Here is a 27,281-nt window from a genome sequence, read left to right on the forward strand (position 1 = left end):
AGCAGTGTCCAAACACATCCTAAAGCGTGGCCCTTACTCCCATGGAGGGCCCTGGGGCTGGGGGAGGGCCACACCCAGACACCAACAAGACCCATGCTGGCTCAGGGTTTAGACAACTACACACTGGCCTTTGTCCGTAGAGTCCGATTGTAGATAGGTTTTGTGGCCTGCACTATATATTTTTAAAATCTTAAATTAGTTTGCTGACATTTAGAAATCAGAAGATTTTTACCTAAAAGTCCAGATTTCTTGGTTCTTTTGAAAAACTAGATGAGCTGACTACACCGGGCCTGTATTCCTTCCTTGCAGTGATCTGCTAGGTGTCAGCGGTGGCTCACACAGAAGATCTCATATGCAGTGGATGTCATGTGTTGTAGAATTGTACATGGTAGAATTAGAAGCCTCAGTCTAAGCCATGCATCTCAGCAGGGTATATATCACCCCCAGCCCCCCAAGGGGGTGAAAATTGGTTCTTAGAGGATGGGGTGAAAAAAAAACTCACTGTTTGTATATAAAACACAGATATAAACACAGTACATAAATGGTATATCTGTGATATTAAAATTTCTTGGAGGGGGAGGGAATGATTGGGGGAGAAATGACTAAAAAGTCTCCTTAGGAGGGCAGTAATGGAAAAGAATTGAGAAACCTGCTCTAGGCTGTGAGAGATGCTTAAGGGCAGGGTCTTCCAAGCACCCCTCTAACCTTGCCTCCTGGGCCTGGCCTGTGGCACCTGCCAGGCGAGGCGGGATGAAGGCTGAAGGGGAGCCACCAAGGCCCATGAGCTCAGTATGGCCACTTGCCCGCTCAGAGGGCATTCCCGGCTTCCCATGCAGGCCGGGCCCTGTGCTGGTCTAAGAAGTGGAGAGAGCTGGAGTGGCCCTACCCTGGTGCCCTGACCCCAGTGTAAAATAAACACGCAATGACAAGACAGGTGGTAGTGCCTCCATAAGGGGCAAGAGAACCATCGGGGTCATAGGGAGGGCCCCAACCCAGCCTGGAAGGTCAAGGAAAGCCTCCTACAGGAGGGGCCTCCTCGGCTGAGTTTTAAAGACTGGTGGTGGTTAATCAGATGAAGGGACTTGGTTTGGGGGGCGCGTACTGGGAAGGGCATTCCAGACGAAGGAGCAAGAGGTATGAAGGCCTGTAGGGAGAGAGCAGGGCTCGCCTGGGATCTGGGAGCAGTGGTGCCCAGCAGGGCCTCAGGGAGTGGAATGACAAAGGGCGGGATGTGGGCAGGAGAGGCAGTCTGGATGGAGGCGATACAGGACCAAGCACTTCATCTTTCCCCTTGTTCTTATGCCAGGGCTACGTGCTCAGAGGCTGGGTGGACCTCAGCTCAGACAAACCCCACACTGTGAAGAAATCCATCAAGTACCTCGAGCATGGCATTCAGGACACCAAAGATGTTCTGGGGCTGATGGGAAAGGTAGGAGGGGCAAGAATGTCCCCACCCAGAGACCTCAGTCTCTAGACCCTCCAGCTGGTGGATGAGGAACAAAGGTCTGGAGAGCATCAGGGACTCAGAACAGCCCCGAGCCTGCTCCAGTCCTCCCTGCTACCTGCCCAGTCTTGAGTTTCTGTTGCCTGTGTGGGGTCTTCTTGGAGGCTAGGCTCCCTCAGCTCTGGCAGGCTTTGTCTCTTTGCCTTTTGTTTTCACCCACTGCCCCTTTTCTATGCATCTTTCTTTCACACTTTCTCATCTAACCTGTTAAATTCACTTAGTTGGCCATAAGAGAAGGGAGGTATGTGTTTTGTATTTTCTGACCTTAATTTAAATTGTTTCCTTTTTCTGATGTGGCCCTCGTTGAATCAATCTATGATGGAAAAACCATCCTCTTATCCTCTTCTGTTTGTATATCCTTTCTTACAAAATGAATACTTACTCATTAAAAAACCAGAAGTCTAAGAAGGTCAAAAGGTGATTTAAAATGGCATCCTTAGCCCTACCACCCCCGAACAACCCATGTTAACATTTTAGGGCCATGTCTCCGAGTCTTTCTTCTACGCATTGGTTCGGGGTGTGCCTTCGGTGGTTTTCTGGGGAGCAGAGGCCATGAGGTTATCTCACAGGAGGTTTAGCAGGTTATGCCCTTGCGACCAACACTTGTGGAGAAAGTGAAAGAAGCAGGAGCGAGAACTTGGGCTGTGAAGCAGCTCCAGTGAAGGCCTCAGCCGGATCTGCTTGGAATTATGGAGCTGGGATGGCCCTTCACTGACTCCCTCACTGACAAGATGCTGACTGTGTGACCTGCCCCTCGTGGAGGTGTGTGACCTGGTACCAGGCAGCTCCCTGCAGCCACGGGTGATCCCAGGAGGGAGACTCCCCCGAGAGCTGTCAGCGGCCAACTCCCCTTTTCCTGAATGAGGTCACACACAGCACCCACCATGGGGTGGGAGATAGTGTGGGTAGTTCATATAGTTGTAATCATAGGGCATCTTACCGTTTGGTCTCTTTTTCTTCATGTAAGGTTATATCATAAGCACGTGTCATTCTGAATGTCTGCGTAAAGCCAGGCCCCTGTTGTGTGGGCCTAATGTAATCTGCCGACCCCGCCTCCTATTGTTTGGATATTGAGATTGTTTCTAGTTATACACTTAGAACGTTCTACAGTGAACACATTTATGCATATATCTTTATTTAGAATAATCCTCCTCTTGTTTTTAATAAGTCTCTTAATGGAGAGTTACTGTAAACTGAAGCCATCCTTTCAGAGTCCAATTTCAAGCCTTTTGGGAGCATTGCCCCCTGCCCCTCAGGCATCTGTGTCATGACTCACCCAGGAGAGCCTGGTGGCTGGCTGCCTGCAGAGGCCATGACCCCAGCCTGGTGTGCCTTGAGAGCAAAAAAGCACCGCAGGCTTGCCGTGGGGAGGGGAGGGTTACCTGCAAACCCTAACCGACTCCGAGTTGCTGCACTGGCCCAGTGAGCAGTTTTCAGTGGTGAATTTTAGGAAAGTGAATGGGAAATGATGGGCCATATGTGGAATTGGAAGGTGCCCAGCAACTCCAGCTTCTCCGCTGGGGGTGGGGGCTGGGGAGGCGGGGGGGCCCTCCCATGACCTTGCTCTGTCCCAGGCCTGCTCAGGGCTCAGCCATCTCCTGGAGCCCCTGCCTTGTCTCTCAAGGAACCCAAGACGGCTGTGGACCCTGATTTGTCACTCTGAGTGATGGATCCTGCCCACATGTCAGGCTCTGCTCCTGTCCTGGTGGGGACCCTGACACCCCTCCATCCTTCGTGGGCACCAGTGGGACTCTTTTCTTTGGCTTTCGACAGGCAACGTACTTCATGATGCTGCAGAACTACTCGGGGGCCCTGGAGGTGGTGAACCAGATCACCGTCGCCTGGGGCAGTTTCCTGCCGGCCTTGGTCCTAAAGATGCGGCTGTTCTTGGCTCGGCAGGACTGGGAGCGAACGGTAGAAATGGGACACAGGTGAGGAACGGGGCCAACCTACTATTTCCTTCCTTTGCTAGCCAAGGGGGCTAATCGTTCCCATCTTACACAGAGGCGAGATGGGAGCTGCTGTGTACTTGATGGAGTAAAACACAAAAGTCAGTATTGTCAACAGGAGTTATGAATAGTGACATTATGACATTGGGGGTGGGGGAGGAGAGGGAGGATGGACGTGAACTAGACACTTACCTGTCATAGCAGGAAGCCAACAGCAGAGACCTGCAGTGGAGGAATCAAGAAATAGGCCTGTCAAGAGGTCTAAGCATAGTGTTTAGGAGAGAGATGGAGGGAACTACCAAAGGAACCCAAAGCAACAAGAGTTACAGGGTAAAGAGCAGTTGTCTCTGAGGAGTGGTGGGAGGGGAGAGTAAAGGGAGAAAGGGACTACTGTATTAGTTACTTTTAAAAACTGTGGGTGTGATATGCGTTAATAAAAACTTCAGGGGACAAAGGTCATTGTTGCCTGAGAGAAGACTTTAGTAGCAAGCTGAGTGCATCCGGAAGACAGCCTAGGGTTCAGGAGTTATGCGGTCTGTGGAAGCCAGACGCCAAGTATAGGGTGATCCTGAAGCACTTTCACTGTGAATAGAGATAAAGATGGCTTCAGGGGAGGGATGTTTGATGGAGGGTTTTGTAGAATGGAATTTTCTAGATAACTGAAGCTTATCTCTTTAACCTCTAACGCTTTAACTATTTTTATTACAGTAATCCTAAAGCATACAGTACCAATTTTCTTCCTAAAAAGAGTTAGTGGACTACGTTTTTTTCTGAGTGACCATGAGTCACCACTACAAGTTTTTACTAAGTTGTGTGTGGGAAAAATAAAACAAAACACAAACATACCTCTTCCTTCCCTGTGGAGGGATGATAACTCCTCTGATGATAGCTGGAATTTGAGTCTCAGAAAGAGGCGCTGGTAGGAAACTGAAAGTGATTCCAGCCTGTGCCAGGCCTGGGCAGGTCCTCAGCAGCCCTCTCTCACAGTTGACACCTGGCCGGTGTCCTTGGCAGGAGCTGGGTCAAGAGCTTGCTTTGGAGGCTCTGCCTTGGGCCCACAGGATACCTGGAAACACCTGGCTGAAGGCCTCAACCTTGAGTGTATGCGGCCTCCCTGCCCAGGCCCTGCCGCATCCACCTGCAGGGAGATGGTGTTTGGTGCCAGTGGGTTGAGTCCAACACCCAACACCTTCCCTCATGGAGGGTTTCCCAGCTCATAGAGTTCCCCCATTGCTCTTTAATTTTTTTTTTTTTTTCTGGCCACACCACACGGCATGCAGGATCTTAGTTCCCTAACCAGGGATCAAAACCATGCCCCCTGCAATGGAAGCGCGGCGTCCTAACCACTGGACTGCCAGGGAAGCCCCTCCCGCATTGCTCTTTTTTTTTTTTAATCTTTATTGGAGTATAATTGCCTTACAATGGTGTGTTAGTTTCTGCTTTATAACAAAGTGAGTCAGTTATACATATCCCCATTGCTCTTTAAATCTCTGCTCTCTGTAGGTGTGTTTCTCTTTTCAGCCCTAAAAATTGTTTATTTTTTCCTTCTCTCTTATTTTTCTCCACTGATACTAAAATAATTTGTCTCTTTCATTTAAAGAACCAGCTTTGAGTTTTGTTGATGCTATTATCTTTGTTTCCTAATTTATTAATTTCTGCTCTTTATTATTTTCTGCCAACTACCTCCTGTGGAGTTACTCTGTTGTTATTGTCTGACTCTTGAGTTGGATGCCTGGCCATTCTCAATCTTCTTTTAGAAGATAAGCATTTAAGTCTCTGAATGTCCCTAGAGGTACCATTTAACAGTATCTACACATTTGGATACTTCAGTAGTATCTTCAGTATCTTTTGGTTCTAAAAATTTTCTAACATTCGTTCTGATTCTTTTTTAGTCCATACATCTTTTAAAAGTTTTTTTTAATTTCCAAATTATGAGGTTCACAGTGCCTTCAACTTCATCATAAATGCTTAGAAGTCTTTGACTGTTGACTGCGCCTAATCGTGTTGGAATTTTCTATGTCATTTAGAGTAACCGTCAATTAAGCAGAAGGGCCATTCCCTGATCAGGCTGAAAAATAGGAAATTTCCTGTAAAGAAATAGAATATTGGGACTTCCCTGGCGGTCCAGTGTTTAAGACTCCATGCTCCCAGTGCAGGGGGCATGGGTTCGATCCCTGACTGGGGAACTAAGATCCTGCATGCCACTCGGTGTGGCCAAAAAAGAAAAGAAAAGAAAAGAAAAGAAACAGAATATAGAAAACTCCACAATATGATCAGGAGCTGCATCTTCCCAAGGACATATGATGGAAACCAAGGTTCCTTTCCATCTTACAGCTGCAGACTGCCCCCCAAGCACCTCTCTGGCCCCCCTGGACCTTGGCACCACGGTCATACCTGTGCTATTTGGGACATAATGGGCTTCTGTCACGAAGACACCCCCAAATATGTGACTTAAATAACATAAGATGTTATTCCTCTCTCAGGGAAAAGTTTGGGTGGTGGGCCAGGGCTAGGATGACAGCTTAACTCTGTAGGGTCCCAGGCCCCTTCTCTCTCGTTGCTGTCCTGTTCCTAAAATGTTGCTCACATGGTCCACATTCCAACCAGCAGGAAGGAGGAAAGAGAAGAAATGGAAGGCATGCTGTAGGGGCACCACTGGATATATCCTGGGCACTTCCGCTTGCATCCTATTGGGCAGAAATTAATCACATGGTCACTCCTGAGCTGCAAAGGGGGGCTGGGAAATGTAGTCTTTTCCGGTAGCCCCGTGCCCCAACAGTTTGGGGGTTCTATTATTGAGAAGGGGAGAATGGATGTTAGGAGACAATCAGAATTTGCCGCCACACCTTCCTAGCCTTGCCTCTGAACATTCTCAATTCACGTGGCTCCTCTTCCTATTTCAGAATCCTAGAAAAAGATGAAAGCAATATTGATGCCTGCCAAATTCTAGCTGTGCATGAGCTTGCAAGAGAAGGAAACATAACCACAGTAAGTTCTTTCAAGACTCAGAAGTTACGCCTTGAAACCAACACAGCCAAGGAGGGACCCCTCACAGCACCTCCACCCCCAAGGCATTGGAGGGGGCTCCCTGGGTCTCAGCTCCCTGCCCCCTCCTCCATACTCCCTGCCAGGGAGGTCTGCTCTGGTCTGGTCTTTGAGCCACAGAGTTCCAAAGGCCAGCAGTGAGGCTAACTCTGGTTCTGCCACATGTTCCCTGTGTGACCCTGGGCAGGTGTCTCCACCTGAATGAGCCCCAGGATGCTCATCTGTAAAATGGAGATAATTCCACCCACTCCGTGAGCTTGTCATAAGGACTAAGATGACAGGTGGGACAACTGGGAACAGTGCCCGGTGTACTACAATAATTTGCTCCATGTTACCTGATAGAAGTCATGGTTGTGGGGGTTTTGTTTGTTTGTTTGGGGTTTTCTTGTTTGTTTTTTTGCCACACCACACGACTTGCAGGATCTTAGTTCCATGACCAGGGATTGAACCCAGGCCCACGGCAGTGAAAGTGCTGAGTACTAACCACTGAACCACCAGGGAATTCCCCACAGTTGTATTTCATATTTCAGGAAATGCTTTTTTTAGGGAATGGTTGGAATTGCTCAGGTATTGACAGTACCAGGCAGTACCTGGCCCCAGACTTGCTCCTAAGCCTTGTAGTTTTCCAAAGAAACCCCAAAGAGCCCTCACATCCAATCAGAAGCACCTAGAATTCTTAATGAAAACCTCCATGCCCAGACAGCTTCTTATTTTCAAAAAGAGTTTGTGTATTCAGCTAAAACCCTGCCTTCTGAATAAAGACATTGCCTCTGCAGGAAGTGTGACATATCAAGAGGCTGTAAGGGGTCATGGTGGGAAGAGGAAGTTTCTGGTTCCATCTGGCCAGCTCTGAAATTACGGATTTTGTGGGGTGAGGTGAGGTGGAGGGCACCGTTCGTATTTGGGAGGAACCCTCAAAAAGGGCTCTACCACTGTCTCTGGGTCAGAACAAGAGAACAGTCATGTCCTCTGCTCCCTGAGACCCCAGAGCCCTGGGCAGGCCTTCCTAAGGCCTGGCCTGAAGGTTAGGCCCAAGGGCAATTAGCATTTAATTCTTCTCCTTCGTTCCCACCTCAAACTCTGGGATCTGCCCCTCGCCCCAGCTCGGGCTGCCCAGTTCTTGTCTTGCAGAAAAGATCTACCCTACCCCGGGCTTCTCTTCTGGCACTTCTTTGCAGCTGGGGATTAAAAACTCCCTACTCCCACATAGAGAGTGGGCAGAAGAGTCCATTGGAAAGAACACAGGCTTTGGAGTCAGTCAGCCACCTCGTTGGCTGGGTAACCTTGAGAAAATGACCTAACCTTTCTGACCCTTCATCTGCTGGACTGAAAAATTCGGGTATCTATAGTTACACTGACTTACAGGGTCGTTGGGAGCATTCACTGGAATGACAGAGAAGAGCCAATGTGGTGACTCACGTCAAAATGGAGCAGGGGTTTGGGGCCAGGGACCTGCCCTGACCATTTGCTCCTGGGCCAGCCCAGGTGGTTTGCTGCCAGCCTGGTGGGCTGTGATGTGGGCACCATGACAGGTGGCTCCTGGCCCTGCCTGGGGGTGTCCCAAAGGGCAGCTGCTTTTCACAAATTCATGAACAAAGCGACAGTGCCAGCTCTGGGATGAATAATGTTCCTGAAAGCTCCGCCAATGAGGCTCTGAAGTAATACTGAAGCCTGGGCCCGCCCAAGGCCAATTAACTCTGAATCTCTGGGGCTGGCTTGGGGGCCTGGGTGTTTTTAAGATCTCCCAGCTGGTGTTCACGGGCAGCCACAGTTGAGAACCTCTGCCCCACTCCCCTTTTATATACTGCCTTTGACATTGTGTTTTGTTCTTGTAGGCTGCCGAGCGTGTTAGAAATCTGATTAAGGCGCTGGAAACAAGAGAGCCCCAAAATCCAAGCCTGCATCTTAAAAAAATTCTTGTGGTGGGCAGACTGGTAAGAAGGTGCTCCCTGGTTTCTGAACGAGTGCTTCTTGTTATGTTCCCCAGGGGAGACCTGTGCTCCCTGGAAGCTCCCTGAGGACCCTGCCCCTCCCCTCTCTGGCTTAAACTTGGCCTCTCAGGCTGGTGGCCCAGACCCCGGGGCCACTGCCTGCCTCCAGCCAATCACTGAATTGTGGGCTTTGTAGCCTGCACCTACATGTCCTTCAAAGATGCTATGAAGATCACGGAGGTGAGGTCTAGAAGTGCTTTCAGAGAGGGAGGCGCCCTGTTTGGGGAAAGAGGGCAGTGGCACAGCTGTGGTACAGCAGAGCAACGCCCAGCTCTAACCTCAGGGTGCTGGAGCACCGGACTCCCATATCCTTTCTGTGGAAGAGACCTGGTGAGGCTGGCCTGCCTAGGCCTCTCTGATGCCAGGCAAGGTGCAAACAGACCAGGCTGCCAAACAATCTGTCTGTGTCAGACCCTTGAGCCCCAGAGCCAGATTTACTAGAAGGAATTGCCATAAGAACAGGGGCAGCTCTGGGGAGTCGAATGCCACTGGGATACCCTCTTGTCCTCCACAACTATGTCTGATTTTCTCTGCCTCATTCTCCACGTGTGGCAGGGAAAGTGGCTGCTCGCAGCCTTCAGAGCCACTTTCCATCAGTGGGACACAAAGAGTTTCTCTCATGCAACTTCAATTTGTGAAAAACCTCCTGGTGACTCGTTGGACTAATGACTGTGGCCAGACAGGGGCTGGGTCCCTCAGAGGGCCTGCGGCTGGAGGCGGGTTCCACAGATGTGGCCAGCGGGGGGTCCTTTGGGAGGTGGACAGCTACCCGGACCCAGCTGCCTGGACACAGGGTACCTCTTGGGCTCTCCTGAGCAACCCCTAGTCCCACCAGAGTGACACGGCCGTGCTCAGACAGGCTGGCCTGACTGATTTCCCCATTCCCGTGTCTGTGCCTTGCAGTCTGGGAGGCACCAGGCGATTCTGCAGCTGGTGTGTAGCTTCCTCGAGCGAACCTTCATGGCCACATCCTCCTACGCCCACGTGGCCACAGAGCTGGGCTACCTCTTTATCCTGCAGGACCAAGTGAAGGAGGCATCTCTGTGGTACTCGGAGGCCATGAAACTGGACGAGAGCAGCATGGCTGCCTTGACTGGTCTGTGCAGGCAGGGCAGGGCGAGGGGTGGTAGGGCGGGGGCTGGGAGCCAAGCAGGGTGGCTGCCGTGGGTCCAGAAGAGAGTGGGCTGGGAAGCATTCTCCCCAGGGTGTGTGTGAGTTTGGGGCTGCGTTGTATGATGGGGTGCCTGTCCACAGATCTACAAGTATAGATGTAAGAGGAACAGGAATTCTCGAAAGTGGTCAAAGCCATTCTGATCTACAGCCGACCTCCAATAGCCATACCCAGCCCATTACGCTCAGTCAGCCCTGCCTCCTCTCAGGCCTCACCAGGCCAGCGTGGGAGAAGGTTCTACTGCCAGGGCACCCCTCCCCAAAGCCTCTAGCCTCACCTCTGTAGACCCTCCCTCTTCGGGCCACTGAGCTGAAAGGCCACCAGAGTGAGCAGTTTTGAGAGTTTTACTTCCCTGTCTGTCCCAGTGCTTCCCTCCGGCTTTATCTAAATGTCAAATGAATTTTCCAGAGCCCGATTTTCATTTTTACACAAAGCCCTCAAATCGGTGGTATCTGGTGAATCCTGAAGCAGCAGTGTTTGATCTTAGTGGGGGCAGCCTCATAACCAGTGCTCCAGGCAGGCTGGCTTCTTGCCCTGGCTCTGAGGAGTTGTGGGCAAGTCACTTCTGTCTACACTCCAGGCTCCTTCCTCATCTGTGCGGCACAATCTAAAAAGCAATCCAAGTGACTAGTCTTGATTTCTGGTTCAATACGTCAGGCTGACTCATCCGTCATCGCCTCTTCCTCCCTCCCCAAATCCCACAAAAGTCATGGGCGACCTTTTAAAAAGATAATGAGTCCCTGTAGCAGCCCCAGAAACAGGGAAAGGTGCCTTAGGTTTACCAGGAACTTTGAAGGACTTCTCATTTTTAGAAGATATAAAGCAGATTGCATCCAACAAATGGAAACTCCAAGCAGGTCTAGAAACCCATAAGCCAACATGGGTTGGGGTAGAGCTAAAGAAATGAGTAGATTAGCTTTCCCCAAAGGGCTCCAGGAAAAAGAAAATTTTAAAAACATGAGCTCAGGGTCCCCAGAGGCTGGGAGCAAAACATGCCATAGGGTAGTCATTGAGATAACAGGAGGGTTATTGAGAGCCAGAGAATGGGATCAGGGAGGGTCTTACCAGGTGGTGGGGTAGGAGGGAGCAAAACAGAGCCCCCCCCCCCCCCCCGCGCCATGACATCCCACCACCATCAGGGACATGAAGGACCAAAAGACTTGGATGCCCGGCACATAGGCAAATCCCCCGAAATGTTCCTCCACCAGGCTGAGTCCTTCCCCACTTCCTCATTCAAGGGAGATCCCCAGCCGATCAGCCAAAAGGGAAGTCCATACACTCCAGCCCAGGCCGAGCCCACTCTTGTGTGTCCTGGATTCATCCATCTTATCTGGCCCGTCTGGGAAAATCAGTGACCCTAACAATTTGGGAAATCTGCCCCAGATGCTAATACTCATCACTCTTGTCCATTTATAAATCTACTAGCAGTTTGAAAAAGGGACCAAGTGGAACATGCAAAGCAGTGCCCATCTGAGGAGCAAAGTTAAGGCCAGATACAGAAAAGACTTTTTCCGCCAAACCCCTCCCATGTTGGCTGGCTCTAGAGGGTATTATGTCAGTAAGTAAAGAACATGCTACTAGGAAAAAATACAGAGAACAAAAAAGAGTTGCTGAAAATTTAACATATGATTATTGCAAAGTAAAAAATTCCATAGATGAGCCAAATAGTGGGATGGATATAATTGAAAACCAAGTTGGTAATTAGGAAGACAGAAATAATTGCACCACAATGGCCAAGGACTATCTTGTAAAAGAAGAATAGTAGGAAGAGAAGGGATTTGTCCTCCCAATATCAAAACGTGTCTCAAAACAAGAGTAGTTAAGTCTGGACTTCTTGGTGGTGCAGTGGTTAAGAATACGCCTGCCAATACAGGGGACACAGGTTTGAGCCCTGGTCCAGGAAGATCCCTCATGCCGCAGAGCAACAAAGCCCGAGCGCCACAACTACTGAGCCTGCACTCTAGAGTCTGCGAGCCATAACTACTAAGCCCATGCGCCACAGCTACTGAAACCCGCGGGCTCTAGGGCCCAAGTTCTGCAACTGCTGAGCCCGCATGCTGTAACTACTGAAGCCTGTGCACCTACAGCCCGTGCTCCACAACCAGAGAAGCCACCACAATGAGAAGCCCGTGCACTTCAACAAAGAGTAGGCCCTGCTCACCGCAATTAGAGAAAGCCCACGCACAGCAATGAAGACCCAACATAGCAATAAATAAATATTAAATGTTTTTTTAAAAAAAAGTAGTGGAAGACCCAACGTAGCAATAAATAAATACTAAATGCTTTTTTTTAAAAAAGTAGTTAAGTCAGTTTGAGGCCGACACTGGAATAAACAAATAGATAAATGGGATAGAAACAGGTCTTATGATATAAATGCCATTTCAAACCCATAGAGTTTCAATAACTTGTGATTGGACACCTGACTCTCCATTATGAAAAAAATAAAGGTAAATACCCATCTCACACTATCCTCAAAAATAAATTCCAGATGAGTTAGGTGTTTAAACATAAAAATTAAGTTGGACTTGGGTTTCCTGGGGGATGCTAAGCCTAACCACAAACTCAGAAGCTGTAAAGGAAAATATTTGACCAATTTGACTACGTAAAAACGTAAAACTAATGGATGGCAAAAGGCACAATAAAATAGTTAAAAGGTAAAAGGCGAACTAATGGAAAATGTAACAAAGACTATATATCAAGAGAATATAAATATATAAAGAGAAAAATATATATATGGAGAGAGAGAGAGAGAAGTCCATCCAAAGAAAAACAGGCAAAAGCTATCAGGAGGAAATTCCCAATAGAAAAGACCATTAAATATATAAAAAGATGTTCATTCTCCCTAAAAAAATTTTTTATATGTGAATTAAAATGAGTTACTGTTCACTCTTTAACGTGGTAAAGAGTGAAGCATGTTTGTGAGGTTGTGAGATAAGAAAGAACACTTTCAAATTCTTGGCAGGAATGTTAATACAGACATCCTTGGAGGATAAGTTGGCCTTATCTATCAATGTTTTAGATATGCGTGCCCTTTGACCCATCGGCTCTACTTCAGGAATTAGAACACACACAAATGTAGACCATGGCACTGTAATATTTAAACACTGAAAACAAACTAAATGTGAAATGAGGAGTCCTTCAGTAGGGCAGTAGTTAAATAAACGGTTACATCCACAGTGGAATATTATGTCATGATTAAAGGGAATGGGGTAGATTTGTATGAACTGATGGGAAAACATGGTATATGCTAATAACATATAAATGCTTCAAAAGATGTTTGGAGGCGTATACCCCAAACTGTTCATGTTGGTTCTTTCTAGAGAGAGACACAGCCAGAACATGAGCTAGGGATGTTTTCCTTGCCTTATGATATGAATTCTTTACCATGAGTGTGTGCCACTCTAAGTTTGTGAAGATGTCGGGAAGGGCCCCTGCCATCCACTCTCCCGTCCCTGCCTCTGGACTGCTGGACTGCTGGCTCTGCTGCAGAGCTGGCTGCTCATCCTAGTTTTGCCCCATCCCAGGGGTCATCTGGTGCCAGATCTTAGACGGCCACCTGGAAGAGGCTGAGCATCAGCTGGAATTCCTGAAGGAGGTGCAGCAGTCCCTTGGGAAGTCCGAGGTCAGAGCTCTCTGGGCACTGGGGTTGCTCCAGGATCGTGCCCCCCGACCCGCCCTCCTCCCACCCCCAGTTTCCAGTAAAGCACCCAAGACAGCCCGGGCTTCTGGCAACTCTGCGCAGAGGGTGTTGCTTCCAAGACCTGGGCCTGCCTCCCACAGGTGCTGGTTTTCCTCCAAGCCCTCCTGGCTTCCAAGAAGCACAAGGGAGAGCAGGAGGCCGCGGCACTGCTGAAGGAAGCGGCTGAGCTGCACTTCTCCAGCACACAGGCCCTCCCCCTGAGCACCGAGTACTTTGAAAGGCTTGACCCCCTCTTCCTGGTCTGCATCGCCAAGGAGTATTTGGTCTTCTGCCCCAAGCAGGTTAGAGGAGAGTGCATCTTCATGGCGGCAGGGTGGGAGCGGGGTTGGTCCTGAGGACAGGTCTGGACGGAGGCAGGACCTACCGGGCAAGTCACCAGGGTGCTTGAGCCTCTGGCAGTTGGGGAGCCCAGTGCTTTTCACACTTGCACGTGCAGCGCACCAGTCAGCCAGGGAGTGGGGCACAAGCCCTGCATCTCCCAGGTGATGCCGATGCTGCTGGTCCAGGTACCGCACTTGGAGGAGCAGGGCACTGGCCCCTGTGTCTGCATTTATCCTGGAGAAGAACTGGGCTCCCTTTTTGCCGGATGTCTTCTAAGAAGTATGTTGGTCTTTCCTTGTTGGTCTGGCTTTCCCAGACAGTCAAGATTCCTTGTGGGCAAGGATCATATCTCATACGCCTTAATATCCCCCCAGTGCCTTGTAATGTCATTCCACAAATATTTATTGAAGGCACTACCATGTGCCAGATGCCATGCTAGGTAGGGGGGATGAAACAGTGAACAAAAGGAAGTCCCCATTCTCGGGAGCTGATGCTCTTGCACTAGGTGGTACAGAGTGGATGGTATATACATGTGGAAAAAAGTAAAACACTGCGAGAGTGTTTTCTGAGCACTCCAGGAGTCTCCGTTGGAATAGGGCAAACCGCACAGCCAGACCCCCGTGTTCCTACAGCCCCGGTCACCAGGCCAGATTGTGTCTCCTCTTCTTAAACAAGTCTCTGTGATCTTGAATCCTGTAGTCAAGGCAGCACCAGCCCTGATCGACCCGCTGTATTTGATGGCCCAGGTCAAGTATCTCTCAGGTGAGCCTGTGGGTCCTCATGGCCGGCGGGGCCCCTGGGTGAGTGTCCGCAGGCTCCCTGCCTGGGATAGTCCACACACACAGACCCTCAGGCGGCAGGCCCACTCCTTCCAGCCTCTAACCCCCAGACACCTTCCTGACTCCTCACCAGCAGGGGTCTCTCCAACCCACCCTTTTGCTGATAGCTTACTTCAGCAGTCCCCAACCCTTTTGGCACCAGGGACCAGTTTCGTGGAAGACAGTTTTTCTTCCACGAAGAAGCGGGGTGTGTCGGGGGTGATGGTTCAGGCGGTAACGCGAGCGATGGGGAGCGGCAGAGGATGCTTTGCTCGCTGGCCCGCCACTCACCTCCTGCTGTGCGGCCTGGCTCCTAACAGGCCGCGTCCGTGGCCCAGGGGTTGGGGACCCCTGGTTTGCTTGATCTGTGCCAGGTAATAGTCACTGAACTTGATTACGTGCTGGTACTGCTCTGATCCTGGGGGACAGCAGTACTCAAAACAGGCAAAACTTCCACCATGGAGTTTGTGTTCTAGTGAGGGGACTTGGACAGTAAATGTAGTATTGTTGTTAGGGCACGATTGTGCAATGGAGAAAATGAAAGCCGGGGAGGGCGTGCGGGGGTGCCAGGGTTGCAGTTTTTAAAAGGTGGTCAGGAAGACCTTGTGAGGAGGGGAGCCCCTGTACCATTAGACTTTCAGAGCCTCCAGCAGCCAGAACAGTCCCCGTCCATCCTGTCCCATCTCAAGACCGAGATTCTGGAGGGAGAGGGAAAGGGGGAGAGCCCTCCGTGGGGGCCTGTTGTCCTCTCCGAAGTCCTTGCTCCCTTCAGCCTTTCACCCCCGTCTGCCAAAGGCTCCAGAATGCCGTGGCGTGCCTGTGTCCTCTGGCTCTGCATTGTGTGGGTTACACTCTGTCCAGAGCTCCCCGGTCTTCATCCTCGGCCCTCCCAGTGTTCATCCGGCTGCCAGGTTTGCCCACTTCTTGAAGGTCTCCTGGGTACAAGGGGAGGGCAGAAACCGCCCCCATCCCGACATACACACAGTGATGCTGGCAGCTGCCAGCACCGTTAGGGACAAAGCAAGGTCTCCAGCTGCTTAGGTTGTCATGGTGACATCTTCACGTTTCTGCAGCACAAGGGAAGGAGCAGGGAGTTGGGGACCCAGAAGCAGGTGTTCCCCACCAGCTGGTGATGGACCCCAAGCAGGAGCTGTTGAGGGACCTGGCTGCAGAGGGAGGAGGGCTCTCCCACCACCTCACTGTACCCCATTCCTGGGCTGCCACTGCCACCTGCTTAGGGCCAGCCTGGCTGCAGGGAGGCCTCTTAGCCTCAACGTGCCAAGGCATTCAGAGCTCAGCCTCAGGAGCCAATAGGCCTGGATTTAAATACTGACTTTGTCCCTTCCAAGCTGAGTGACATATCACTGAAGTTTCAGTCCTGCATCATAATACCAACCTTGCAGGGCTGGGTAGACATTAAACCAGCCTTTCTAAAGTGCTCTGCCTGTGTTGGTGCAGAGCAGGTGCTTCTTAAGTTGTGGCTATTATGGTTGCTGTTATTATTAGATTTTGTTGTGCCCTTAGGTGTGGGAATCGAGAGTTCAGTGTTCCCCTGAGCTTCCAGAGGGAGCAGTGAAGTAACTTAGCCATCTCCCTGAGGGTACAGAGAGAAGGGAAGTGTCACACCAAGGTTTGAATTTCCTGGCTTTTGTCTGGGTCAAGGCAAAAACTGTAGTTCTAATTTTAGGAAGAAACCTCTGAGTCAAGCAGAACAGAACTGGGTAAAATGCCCTATTGGGTGTTTCTGGGTAAAAGGACATGTAAAATTCCTTCTGCCTTTACATAGTGGGTCCTGAGATTCCCAAGGATCCCTGGATGTAGAGATTTGTTTATTATTTCTAGGAGAGTTAGAGAATGCCCAGAGCACCCTGCAGCGTTGCCTGGAGCTGGACCCCACCTCCGTGGACGCCTACCTCCTCATGTCTCAGATCTACCTGGCTCAGGGCAACTTTGCCATGTGCTTCCACTGCCTGGAGTTGGGCGTCAGCTACAACTTCCAGGTGGGGGTCCCTTATACCCTGTCACCTGCTCAGCATCCCACAGCCCAGCTAACATCAGCCCCCACTTGGTTCAGGAGAGTAGCCTCAGGAGCTGCCTGCATCCCTCAGCCCCTTCTGCTGGCCCAAAGGCGGGAGCAGGCTCAGTGGGCTCCTGTGGCCTTCTCCCCTCTGGAAGCTGGAGCCCCACACTTTGCTTATGCTCCTCTAGGTCCGAGACCACCCCCTCTACCACTTCATCAAGGCCAGGGCCCTCAACAAGTCTGGAGACTACCCAGAAGCCATAAAGGCACTGAAGATGATCATAAAATTACCAATTCTGAAGATGGAAGAAAGCAAGAAGTTCCATGGGCCCTCTGTGCGGCCCAGCGAGCGGGTATCCATCTTACTGGAATTGGCAGATGCCCTCCGGATGAATGGGGAGCTGGTAAGAAATGTGCTGCTCTCTCCCCTTGGTTCTGGGGCATGCTGGAGGTCCAGGGTAGGCCTGGGAACAAGGCTCTTTGATTCTGGCTGATGTCTCCTGGTGCTTTATTTGAGCCTTTATTCATTTGGGAGCATCCCTCTCCCTTACCTAAAAGGCTTCAGTGGCTCCCATTGCCCTCAAGATAAACTCCAAACCCTACTGAGTCCTGCATGATCTGTCCCCTGCCTACATCACTGTCCCTATAAGGATCTGGGAGGTGGAGCACACAGGCCCACCAGGGCCACCACAGGTGGTTGTGCAGGTTGGGCAATGCACAGCTCCAGTAGATGCCAGTTACATCCCCTTGAAGTTTTGCAGTGTACAACCTGCTCAACTGTATGAGGCAGCCCTGGGACCTTGGAAGGTCTGGCTGGGCAAAGGCAGGAAGCACCAAAATGGGCAAAGAGAGTAACTTTGTTAGAATAATCAAGGGTACGTATACAATGAAGATATAATTCAAATAGACCTTTATGTGCCCAATACCATAACGTTAAAATATCTTTGACTGAAAGCAGGAAGGTACAAGGAGAGGCGTCCATAGGTCTCCCATAGGAAGGAATCACCAACAGACTTTGAGGTGCTCGGGAACAAGTTCTTACAGTCAGGGGTTTCGTGCCCCTCCGCTGGCCCTGCCCTCCAGGAACAGTGGCCCTGGATGCCGAGGGGCTCTCTCTCCTTCCTGCTGCTCTGAGGTGGAGGTGGGCCATCCTCTCCTTGGCTTCCAGGAGTGGTGGGTGACAGCAAATGGAGGGTCTGTTGGGTTCCCTTGTCTTAGCATGAGGCCACTAAGGTCATGCAGGACACCATCAACGAGTTCAGTGGCACGCCGGAGGAGATCCGCATCACCATTGCCAACGTGGATTTGGCCCTGAGCAAGGGGAACGTAGACCTGGCACTGAGCATTCTGAGGAACATCACACCCAAGCAACCCTGCTACACGGAGGCCAAGGAGAAGATGGCCAGCATCTACCTGCAGACCCGCAAGGACGTCCACCTCTACATCGGGTGCTACCGGTGAGTCCTGGGCAGTGCACTGACAGCCCCAGCCCCAGTGGCATCTCAGGGAGTGTTTTCTCCAGATTGTCTTCTTCACCCTGGGTCTTCAGAATGTGTCCTCAGAGTGTGTTTGATGAAAGTAGGGAATTTCCCATGGGTTAGGTCAGTCAGCAGCTTGCGGCCGACTTGTGAGGATACAAGGGTAAATCTGCCCTGAGCCCTGCTTGCCCCTCGTTGTGGGTCACATCCTGGTGGGAATCATTTTTCTGCCCCAGCCCCTGGCTCTGCCTGTCCTTGAGGAAATGTTCAGTGACTTAGATGTACCAATGTGAGTGAAGGAGGATGGAGAGCAGGGATTGGAAGCCCCAAGTTACTGTCTCTACGATTTGACATTGGGACTTCAAGGGTACTGCCCTGGTCCCCTTCCTCAGGCAAAACTCTATCTAGGCAATTCAGGAGGAAGGGGAGGTGATGCCAAGAGCAGTGGGAAACCAATAAGCAGTAGGGTGACATAGTCACACTGGAGGTTTAGAAAGAGCAGGCTGCCTCATGAAGAGGGGTCTGGGGGTTTGGGAGTGGAGGCCAGAGGAGTGGGTGGAAGTGCCAGCTGTGGTCCAGATGACAGATGAGGAGAGGCTGAACTAAGGGAGCTAGCACCATGCCTCATCTGAGCCAATAAGTATTGAGTGATGAATGAATGAGTAAATGAAAGAATGTCAGCCAGAATGAGTGGGAAAGAAGAGGAGATGGATTCAGGAATAGGAAGGATGCACAGGGCTGAGCTAAGGTTTTGCTTACTTTTGCAGGGAGCTCTGTGAACATCTGCCTGGCCCTCACACCAGCCTGCTACTGGGTGATGCTTTCATGAACATTCAGGAGGTGAGTGAAGGTCTCATGACCTCACCAAGTGCCCCCCCCCCCAAAAACTTACTTCTCCAGTGAGAGGGAAGAGAGAGACTGCGGACCCTTTCCCCACCAGCCCGAGAAGGCCCTCGAGGTCTACGACGAGGCCTACAGAAAGAACCCACACGACGCATCCCTGATCAGCAGGATTGGGCAAGCATACGTGAAGACCCACCAGTACACCAAGGTCAGGCTGGGCTGGGGTGGGAAGGGGTGGGGAAGGCCGGCCCAGCAGGGAAGATGGAGGAGGGTGCATGGGTGGGAGGCTGGGTGGGAGGGGAGAGCCCGCTGAACGGGGTGCCAAGGGGAGGACTCAGCAACTCCCCACCACCCCCCACCACCTGCCGAGGCTAAGGCTTGGGCCCTGAGCCAGGAGGGAGGCCTTTGCACCTGAGGCTTCTGTGATCTGGAGGGGCACACAGGCACAGTGGCTGTGGCGGGGAGTGGGGCGGTGTGCACACGCTGTGAGGTGCTCGCAAGTAAAACCAGACTTGATGCCAATATTTCCTGTGTGCACTAAGGCGATTAATTATTATGAGGCTGCCCAGAAGATTAGTGGACAGGACTTTCTGTGCTGTGATCTGGCTGAACTGCTCCTGAAGTTAAAGAAGTTCAACAAAGCAGAAAAAGTTTTGAAGCAGGCACTGGATCATGACTTTGGTGAGTCAGCATCCTCACTCCCCTAGCCTTGGAGCAGACAGACTGCCCCCGGCCCGCACCCTCTTCTCCTGCAGAATGGGGCAGGGGACGGGCACTGGTTGGGGCTCTGAACCCAGCCTCCATCCTCCCCCATGCCCCGCTTCCCAGGGGCCAGAAAACAGTACTTTGAGTTTCCATTTTGCAGTCAAAGACATCCCATCCTTGATGAATGATGTCAGGTGCTTGCTTTTGCTGGCAAAGGTTTACAAGAGCCATAAGAAAGAAGATGTGATGGACACTTTGAACAAGGTAATTGACAAGTAGACTCAAGCTCTTTATCTGCCATTTCCTGATGGGAGCTGAAGATAGGATAGGACTGCAGGTCTGGAAGGCTCCAGGCCTGGTCCTCAAAAGAGGATCTAGGTTACACCTCCGACCTCCACCTTGCATTTATCCCCCCAGCCTTGCTCTCTTATTGATTGTGCACGGAAGTGCTCTAAGCCCGCCTGGGCTGGGCTGGAGAATGCAGGGCATAAGACAGTGCCTTTGTCCTCAAGGATGCTTGTGGTGATAATAATAGATAATGCCAGCAGGCTCCCATGCATTGAATGCTCTGTGCTGAGTTCTGTACTAGGCTTTTTGCTTTCTTATTTAATTCTCACAGTAGCCCTTTGAGCTAAGCACTGTGACATTCCTATTTAACAGATAAGACTCAAAGAGGTTAAGAAATGTACCCAAAGTCATACTGCTAGTAAGTGGTAGAGCTGAGATTTGAACCAGGTTTGGCTTGTCCCAGCCCAAAGTCTCCTGCTGGGAGACTCCTGGCCATTCTTTCCACTCCTTCACTCTTTCTACCCGAGGGTATGGCCTGGCACTTGCCCCTGGGGTGTATTCTGTGGTTGTAGAACATCTCGGACTGCTTGAGGTGACTTATCCCCTTGTTCCCCTCTGGATTTCCATTCCTCAGTCTGGCCCTTAGGGAACCCGGGGCTGATCTGTGCCCACTTCCCGAAACTTAACCCTGGCATCCTCATTTCCTCTTGCCCCAATGCTCTCTGGTTAACTCACTTGATCACTGTATGTCATGGACATTTGTGGGGGCCGCCTCAAGTTCGCAGCAGGGCAGTATTCAGAACAAATGCACCCATCAAAACACAGCCTGCGTTGAATACCTACGGTGTGCTTGTCCTAGCCTGTAGGACAGCTGAAGCAAATTAGACACAGTGAGTACCAAGGTGTGATGGAAACAGATAAACAAGTCAAGTACAATAGAGTGTTTTGTTTGAGTGCCTTTGCTTCTGCTCCTGCCCCAGAGGCAGTGCCAGTTCACCTCCTGGGTACTCAGCCAGTGGCCCTGCCTGTCCAGAGCGACCCAGATTTGCTCAAGGGCACTTGAGATGCCCTTGCTAAGACAGCTGGCCCTGAGTTGAGAGCTTGGGGATTTGCTGTGAATTGGCCTGAGATCTGGCACATCAGGCTCTGGGTTTCTGATGCAGAGTTTACTGCTTTCCCAAGGCCATGGACCTCCAGTCTCGGATCCTGAAGCGTGTTCCCCTGGAGCAACCAGAAATGATCCCCTCCCAGAAGCAACTGGCAGCCTCCATCTGCATCCACTTTGGGGAGTACTACCTGGCAGAGAAGGAGTATGCCAAGGCAGTGCAGTCTTACAAAGATGCCCTCTCCTACTCACCCATTGACAATAAGGTGGGGATTGAAATAAGGTGGGTCCTCAAGAGCGAGACCCTCTTCCTTCTCTTGGGCCGCGAAGCCTCGCAGAGCTCCCTGACTAGGAACGGAGGCCAGTTCCTTCTCTGTGCCTCCCTGCAAGGGGCACAGACCCCTGGTGCCGGGGGGGCCTGCTCCAGCTGACCCCAGGGCCCTCACCCACCACAGCCCTCGGAGCAAGACTGGAAGCCTCGCTTTGTTTTTTTTGTTTGTTTGTTTGTTTGTTAATACTTATTTATTTTATCTGGCTGCACCAGGTCTTAGTTGCCACATGCGGGTTCTTAGTTGCGGCATGCATGCGGGATCTAGTTCCCTGACCAGGGATCGAACCCGGGCTCCCTGCTTTGGGAGCACGGAGCCTTAACCACTGGACCACCAGGGAAGTCCCCTGGAAGCCTCGCTTTGGACAGCCACTTGTGGAGGGTGGAGCAGGGAAGGTGTTGCTGAAAGGTGCTGCAAGTCTGCCCTTTTCAGGTCCCCCTTGCAGATGGAGAGACAATGAGAGCGTGGCTGCTGGGGGCTCTTTGGGCATGAAGCCCAGGCTAAGCTTCCAAGGAGGTTTAGAGTCTTGTGAGAGGTGTGGCTTCAGATAGGGAATGGTGGCTGGAGCTCGCAGGCGGAGGGTAGATGAAGAGCCTAGTGACAGACCCATTCATTTATTTAATATGCTCTCATTTAACAGATTCCCAATATGTGCAAGCCAGGTACTGACCTAGGCCCTGGAGATGCAGTGGGGCAAGACACGGTCTCTGCCCATAGACTGCCCTCAGGCATGGGGTACAGACAAGTACACATGCAGTTCTCATACCATGTGATACCCGCATGGGGCTCAGTACACCGCGGGAGCTCAGAAGAGGGGTACCTGTCCCGGTGTCTGGGGCACAGAGGGCTTCCCAGAGGAGATGAGGTTGGAGCTGAAGCTGAAGGATGAGTATGAGTAAACCAGGCCCCAACTCTCAGCGGTTAGTTAGTAAAAGGCACGGTGTGACTAGAGTATTGGGTGGGAGAAGGGGAAAGCCAGAGACACCATCCCAGGGGATCAGAGACATATTTTGAAGGAAGAGCTGATAGAACTTCGGTGTGAGAGAACGAGGCATCGGTCCCTGAGCTTTCCCATGACGTGCACTGGTTAGTTATTGTATCTGGTCTTGTCCAGGTGGTGCTGGAACTGGCACGGCTCTACCTGCTGCAGGGCCACCTGGACTTGTGCGAGCAGCACTGCGCCATCCTCCTGCAGACCGAGAAGAACCATGAGACAGCCTCCGTGGTAAGAGGCTCCGGGCCCTCTTCCCTGCCTTCCCCAGGGTCCCTGCGACCACATGCGGGCTGCTTCCTAACCCCGTAACCCCAGGTGCCCGGCTGACCCGGCCCTGAGGGGCTGTCGGGCAGCAGGACTCAGCACTGGACCCGCTGCCCTTTGGATGGGAGGGGCGGGCTGGCAGCAGGGGGCAGCAGCGACCTCCCGGGCCAATCTGAGGGGAGGTGGTGAGGCTGATTCACTCCGGGGGAAACCACACCCAACTGTTGAAGGCAGGGGTGGGACAGGCTCCTGGGGCTTTGGGAAGTGTGTGGGAAGAGCCATCCCCAGTCCTGCCGCTCTCCACCCTGTCACCCAGACCACCTTCAGGGCCGCCCCAGCAGAGGTGGGGAGCCCCCATTCCACCTCGCTGCCTGGAGCTGGTAGCTCTCAGATGGGGGTGGAGGGCCTAGCTCCTCGCATGTCTACCTCCAGCCTTTCCTTCCTACTTCCATCCTTGCCCCCCGCTCCCCCACCCCAGGCTGCCCCGCCTTCTCGGCTTCTCCCGTGGCAGCTTCTCCCAGAGCCCAGAGAGGCTACCTCGGAAATCCTCTCCTACCTTCCCTCCTTACCCACCCCGTTCCCACGACAGCCTCCCCGCCATGCCCATGCAAGCTGCTGTCCCAGCATCGCGTGTTTTCTGATAGATGATGGCTGACCTGATGTTTAGAAAACAGAAATACGAAGCTGCCATCAACCTCTACCACCAAGTCCTGGAGAAAGCGCCAGGTAACTGCCTGCATCAAGCCTACCCACTGAGACTGCCTGTGTCGGTTCCCACCAAGCGAGGGCTGCTCTCCCCCCAGAAGGGTGGGCCCTCTCCCCTCCTTCCTGACTGGGCAGAGGAAGCCCCCTCCTCTCTGATTGTTCCCAGAGAGGCAGGAAACTGATAAAGGCCCAGTGGAACGTGCTGGCCCTTCCCGAGTCCAAGGGGCCAGTTCCTGGTCTCAGGCAGGGCAGTGCTTGGCACTGGACCCAAGACAGCCTGTCTATCCCCAAATCACAGACACTGGGGCTCAACATAAGTCCCCTTTTGAGGTCACAGCCACCTAGAGGTAGCTAGAAATTCTCCCCTGACGTGTAGCTCCATTCCCACTCACTGCAACATAAAACCACTGCTTCTTGCTGGGGAAGGGGCCAGACACGAGGCTCAGGGTAGAGCCCCAGCCAGGCCCACACCAGAGTCACCCAGCAATCACAGCTATTAGGAGTTCGGGTCCTGGAGCCAGACTGTCTAGGTCTGAATCCTGGTCCTCTGTTTACAAGCTTTGTAACCTTTGGCAGATTACTTAACTCCTTTGTGTCTCAGTCTCCTCATCTGTAAATGGGAACAATAAGAGTACCTACTTTATCGTGTCTCCGTGGAGACCAGTGGAGACACTGGAGCCACTGGGTTGCCCCTGCTCAGCCCAGATGGGTAGTGTTTCCTGGTCCTCCCTGCCTCTCCCTGCCTGATTCAGCTATTGGTTATCACAGCCTGAAGGTTTCTGCTCTCTTGTTTTAGACAATTTTCCTGTGTTGAACAAACTAATCGATCTGCTACGAAGAAGTGGCAAACTTGAGGACGCCCCTGCCTTCTTTGAATTGGCCAAGAAGGTGTCCAGCCGGGTGCCTTTAGAGCCAGGGTTCAACTACTGCAGAGGCATCTACTGCTGGTGGGTTGGGGTGGGTGTGTTGGCAGTTATGTGCAGGAGGTTGTCCCTAACGGACATGCTGGCGTTTGCTAGGGAAGCAGAAATTCAGCTTCCAGATCAGGAAGCAGGGAGACCAGCGATCCTGCCCCTGCATTGTGCAGATTCAGAGTGACCCCTGTGTGTCCCTGTACTCCTCGGGCCTCAGTTTCCCTGTCTGATTCTTAGTGTTTCTCTCCTCCACTATAGGCACATGGGGCAACCCAACGAAGCCCTGAAGTTCCTAAACAAAGCGCGCAAGGACAGCACTTGGGGCCAGAGCGCCACCTACTACATGGTGCAAATCTGTCTGAACCCAGACAATGAGATCGTGGGTGGAGAGGCTTTCGAGAACCTGGTGACTGAGAGCAAGTGAGGGCCCGGCTGGCCGGCAAGGGCAGGGGTGGGACCTGGGGGAAGGCAGAGAGAGCCCGCGGCCTCTGGGTCAAGGCCAGGCGAGGGCCAGGCTGTCAGGCCAGTGCCCTCTGCCCTCCGGCTTGGCATCCGATGCCCGCGGCTCCACTGACAGGAAGGAGTTGGAGCAGCACGGCGTGCGCACTGCTGAGAAGCTGCTGCGGGAGTTCTACCCGCACTCGGCCTGGGGCCAGACCCAGCTGCGGCTGCTGCAGAGCCTGTGCCTGCTGGCCACCAGGGAGAAGGCTAACGTGGAGGCGGCGCTGGGCACCTTCACTGAGATGGCCCAGGCCGAGGTGCACCAGCTGCCCACTGGGTGGACAGGCGGTGGGGGGAGGCCGAGGGCGGGGCGAGGCAACACCTGCTTCCCACCCTCACAGAAGGACAGCATTCCCGCCCTGCTGGCCATGGCACAGGCCTACTCGCTGCTGAAGCAGGTCCCCAAAGCACGCACGCAGCTGAAGCGTCTGGCTAAGGTCCCATGGACACTGGCCGAGGCCGAGGACCTGGAGAAGAGCTGGCTCCTGCTGGCCGACATCTACTGCCAGGGCAGCAAGTTCGACCTGGCCTCGGAGCTGCTGCGGCGCTGCATGCAGTACAACAAGGCAAGGGGCGCACGGCTGTCGGGGCAGGGTCGGGGGAGGGGCACATGGGCTTTGGGGGCAGAGATGCGGGGGTAGGAAGGAGATGAGAAGAGGCGGGACAAGAGGGTTCCTGTGGACCACAGAGCAGGATGGGAACACGGAGCAAGGCAAGAGGAGGCGCACAGTGTCTGGGAAGGGGGGAACGTGGAATGGGGAGGAGAGATGGGAAGGGTTCATGAGGTCGACGGGCAGCGTGCAGGGAGGGTTTGGTGGGGCCGGGAGGGGCATTTGCAGGTCAGGGCAGGAGGGCTGCGGAGGAAGGGGTCCTGTCAGAGTGGGCACAGCTGAGAAGAGGGTACACAGTTCACCCCTCGCCAAGGTGGGTGGTGCTGCTGGAGTCCCTGAGTGGTTTGGGTGAATGCACCCACCGCCCATCCCTTGCCCCAACCGGGATGGGATGTGGCTTCCCCTACACAGGGGCTCTGACCGGCTTTCCCTGCAGTCCTGCTGCAAGGCCTACGAGTACATGGGCTTCATCATGGAGAGAGAACAGTCATACAAGGACGCAGCCACCAACTATGAGCTGGCCTGGAAGTACAGCCATCATGCCAACCCTGCCAGCGGTAAGGCAGCCAGGCAGGTGTGCGTGGGTGCTGGGCCGGAGGACAACAAACTCACCCCGCAACACAAGGCCTATGTTCTGGCTGTTGTGGGAACCAGAGGGGTTCTCAGGTCGTCGGACTGCCACCCATTGTCTGCATTCTCCCTGCTCCTGGATAGGCTTCAAACTCGCTTTCAACTACTTGAAGGACAAGAGATTCGTGGAGGCCATCGAAGTCTGCCACGATGTAAGCCCCCGACAGTGGTGGGGGGCTTGCTGCAGTGGCGGGGAGCCCTGTCTGGTGCTTCACACCCTTTCTCTCTTGGTCCCAGGTCCTCAAGGAGCACCCCAACTACCCCAGAATCAGAGAAGAAATTTTGGAAAAGGCCCAAGGGTCTCTGAGGCCCTAGCTGTGGTCAGTGGGAGCCAGGGTGGGTGGAAACTACCAACCTACAGAAGTTTCATGGAGGGGGTGGGAAGTGGGTCAGTGGAGAAGAGAGTCAGAAAATGACATATCCTTCCCATTTCTATATTGTGTGTGGTTTATTTGAATCATGCCTAATCTGGTCTGAGGGACGTCCCGAAGCTTTATGTTTTTAAGGCACAAGAAGCAATTTTGCTCTGGGGAAGAAAGTTATCAACCAGCTTAGCTTCCACTGAGCTCACCGGGCAACTTCTAATGGGCTCCGCTTTTATCCCAGACTCTCAGAGGCCAAAGGGGAGCAAAGAGGTGGTTTAAAAAATACCCTCCAGCTATTTTAATATTTTTATGTGGGCCCGTACAAGCCTCTCTTCTCCTGTCTGGTCCCTGGAATCCTGGATTAAAGAAGCAACTGCTCCTCTCTGCCAAGCTGCCCGCTGCGTCCTCCCTGGCAGAGGCCCAAACAGGCCCACTCTGTCCATGCATTCTGCCTCCCCCTCCCCAAGTCTTCAGCCGGCGTCTGCCGGTCCTTACCAGTTTGGGACAAACCCTGATTACTCTTGCCTCTGGCAGGAAAATACATCCCAAGTAAAACTAGCTCCTACTTCATCTTTAGTAAAAGACAGTGACCAACTAATTCATCCTCGAGGAACCCTTATTAACACCTCAGGGGACAAAAGCAGGGGTCCCTGTGTAGATGAATAGTGTTAATTGTAACTGGCAAGAGGGTGACCGAGGTCACCTTTGGTGTGCTCCCAGTACCTCTCTTCCTGTTTTGCAGGATGGCAGTAATGGGCCAGTCTGACCTCAGGGGAAGGAACTCTGAACTGGGAGTCAGGAGGCCTAGAATCTCCCTGTGTGACCTTCCCCTCTGGGTATGTGTCCCCATCTGTGGCAGGAAATTAGACTAGATCTCTGTGTTCCCAAATCATGGTACAAATCCCTGCTAATGATACACAGCAAACATTTGAAAGTTTAATAACTATGTGTTTAAGTATCATCCTTATAGAAAAAATAGTACAACAAACTCATGAATTTGCGGGTGCTGTTACGTAGAATGGTTCTAACT

General features: G+C 52.2%; 1 protein-coding gene across 5 annotated transcripts in view; it reads left to right on the top strand.

The window, feature by feature from the left end:
• The window catches only part of TTC21A (tetratricopeptide repeat domain 21A), a 30,420-nt gene extending 3,343 nt beyond the window's left edge, over window positions 1-27,077 (top strand). For 2 of the 5 annotated variants that reach the window (XM_032650221.1, XM_032650222.1), the window contains exons 4-28: window positions 1,307-1,429; window positions 3,278-3,435; window positions 6,357-6,441; window positions 8,334-8,432; window positions 9,393-9,585; window positions 13,185-13,282; window positions 13,441-13,641; window positions 14,314-14,443; window positions 16,342-16,499; window positions 16,708-16,923; window positions 17,738-17,976; window positions 18,765-18,837; window positions 18,938-19,048; window positions 19,383-19,521; window positions 19,706-19,809; window positions 21,016-21,204; window positions 22,382-22,492; window positions 23,170-23,251; window positions 24,027-24,177; window positions 24,403-24,564; window positions 24,722-24,902; window positions 24,987-25,211; window positions 25,693-25,813; window positions 25,971-26,038; window positions 26,124-26,850. In XM_032650221.1, the coding sequence (XP_032506112.1) occupies window positions 1,307-1,429; window positions 3,278-3,435; window positions 6,357-6,441; window positions 8,334-8,432; window positions 9,393-9,585; window positions 13,185-13,282; window positions 13,441-13,641; window positions 14,314-14,443; window positions 16,342-16,499; window positions 16,708-16,923; window positions 17,738-17,976; window positions 18,765-18,837; window positions 18,938-19,048; window positions 19,383-19,521; window positions 19,706-19,809; window positions 21,016-21,204; window positions 22,382-22,492; window positions 23,170-23,251; window positions 24,027-24,177; window positions 24,403-24,564; window positions 24,722-24,902; window positions 24,987-25,211; window positions 25,693-25,813; window positions 25,971-26,038; window positions 26,124-26,201 (3,495 nt within the window). In that variant the 3' untranslated portion in view covers window positions 26,202-26,850. Of the gene's footprint in view, window positions 1-1,306; window positions 1,430-2,215; window positions 2,267-3,277; window positions 3,436-6,356; window positions 6,442-8,333; window positions 8,433-9,392; window positions 9,586-13,184; window positions 13,283-13,440; window positions 13,642-14,313; window positions 14,444-16,341; window positions 16,500-16,707; window positions 16,924-17,737; window positions 17,977-18,764; window positions 18,838-18,937; window positions 19,049-19,382; window positions 19,522-19,705; window positions 19,810-21,015; window positions 21,205-22,381; window positions 22,493-23,169; window positions 23,252-24,026; window positions 24,178-24,402; window positions 24,565-24,721; window positions 24,903-24,986; window positions 25,212-25,692; window positions 25,814-25,970; window positions 26,039-26,123; window positions 26,851-26,993 lie in introns of those variants that run through there. The other 3 variants (XM_032650219.1, XM_032650223.1, XM_032650224.1) reach the window with 3 other exon arrangements.
• Window positions 27,078-27,281: the final 204 nt, after the last annotated feature.

The sequence above is a fragment of the Phocoena sinus genome, chromosome 11 (assembly GCF_008692025.1).
Source record: "Phocoena sinus isolate mPhoSin1 chromosome 11, mPhoSin1.pri, whole genome shotgun sequence".
NCBI classification, from domain to species: domain Eukaryota; kingdom Metazoa; phylum Chordata; class Mammalia; order Artiodactyla; family Phocoenidae; genus Phocoena; species Phocoena sinus.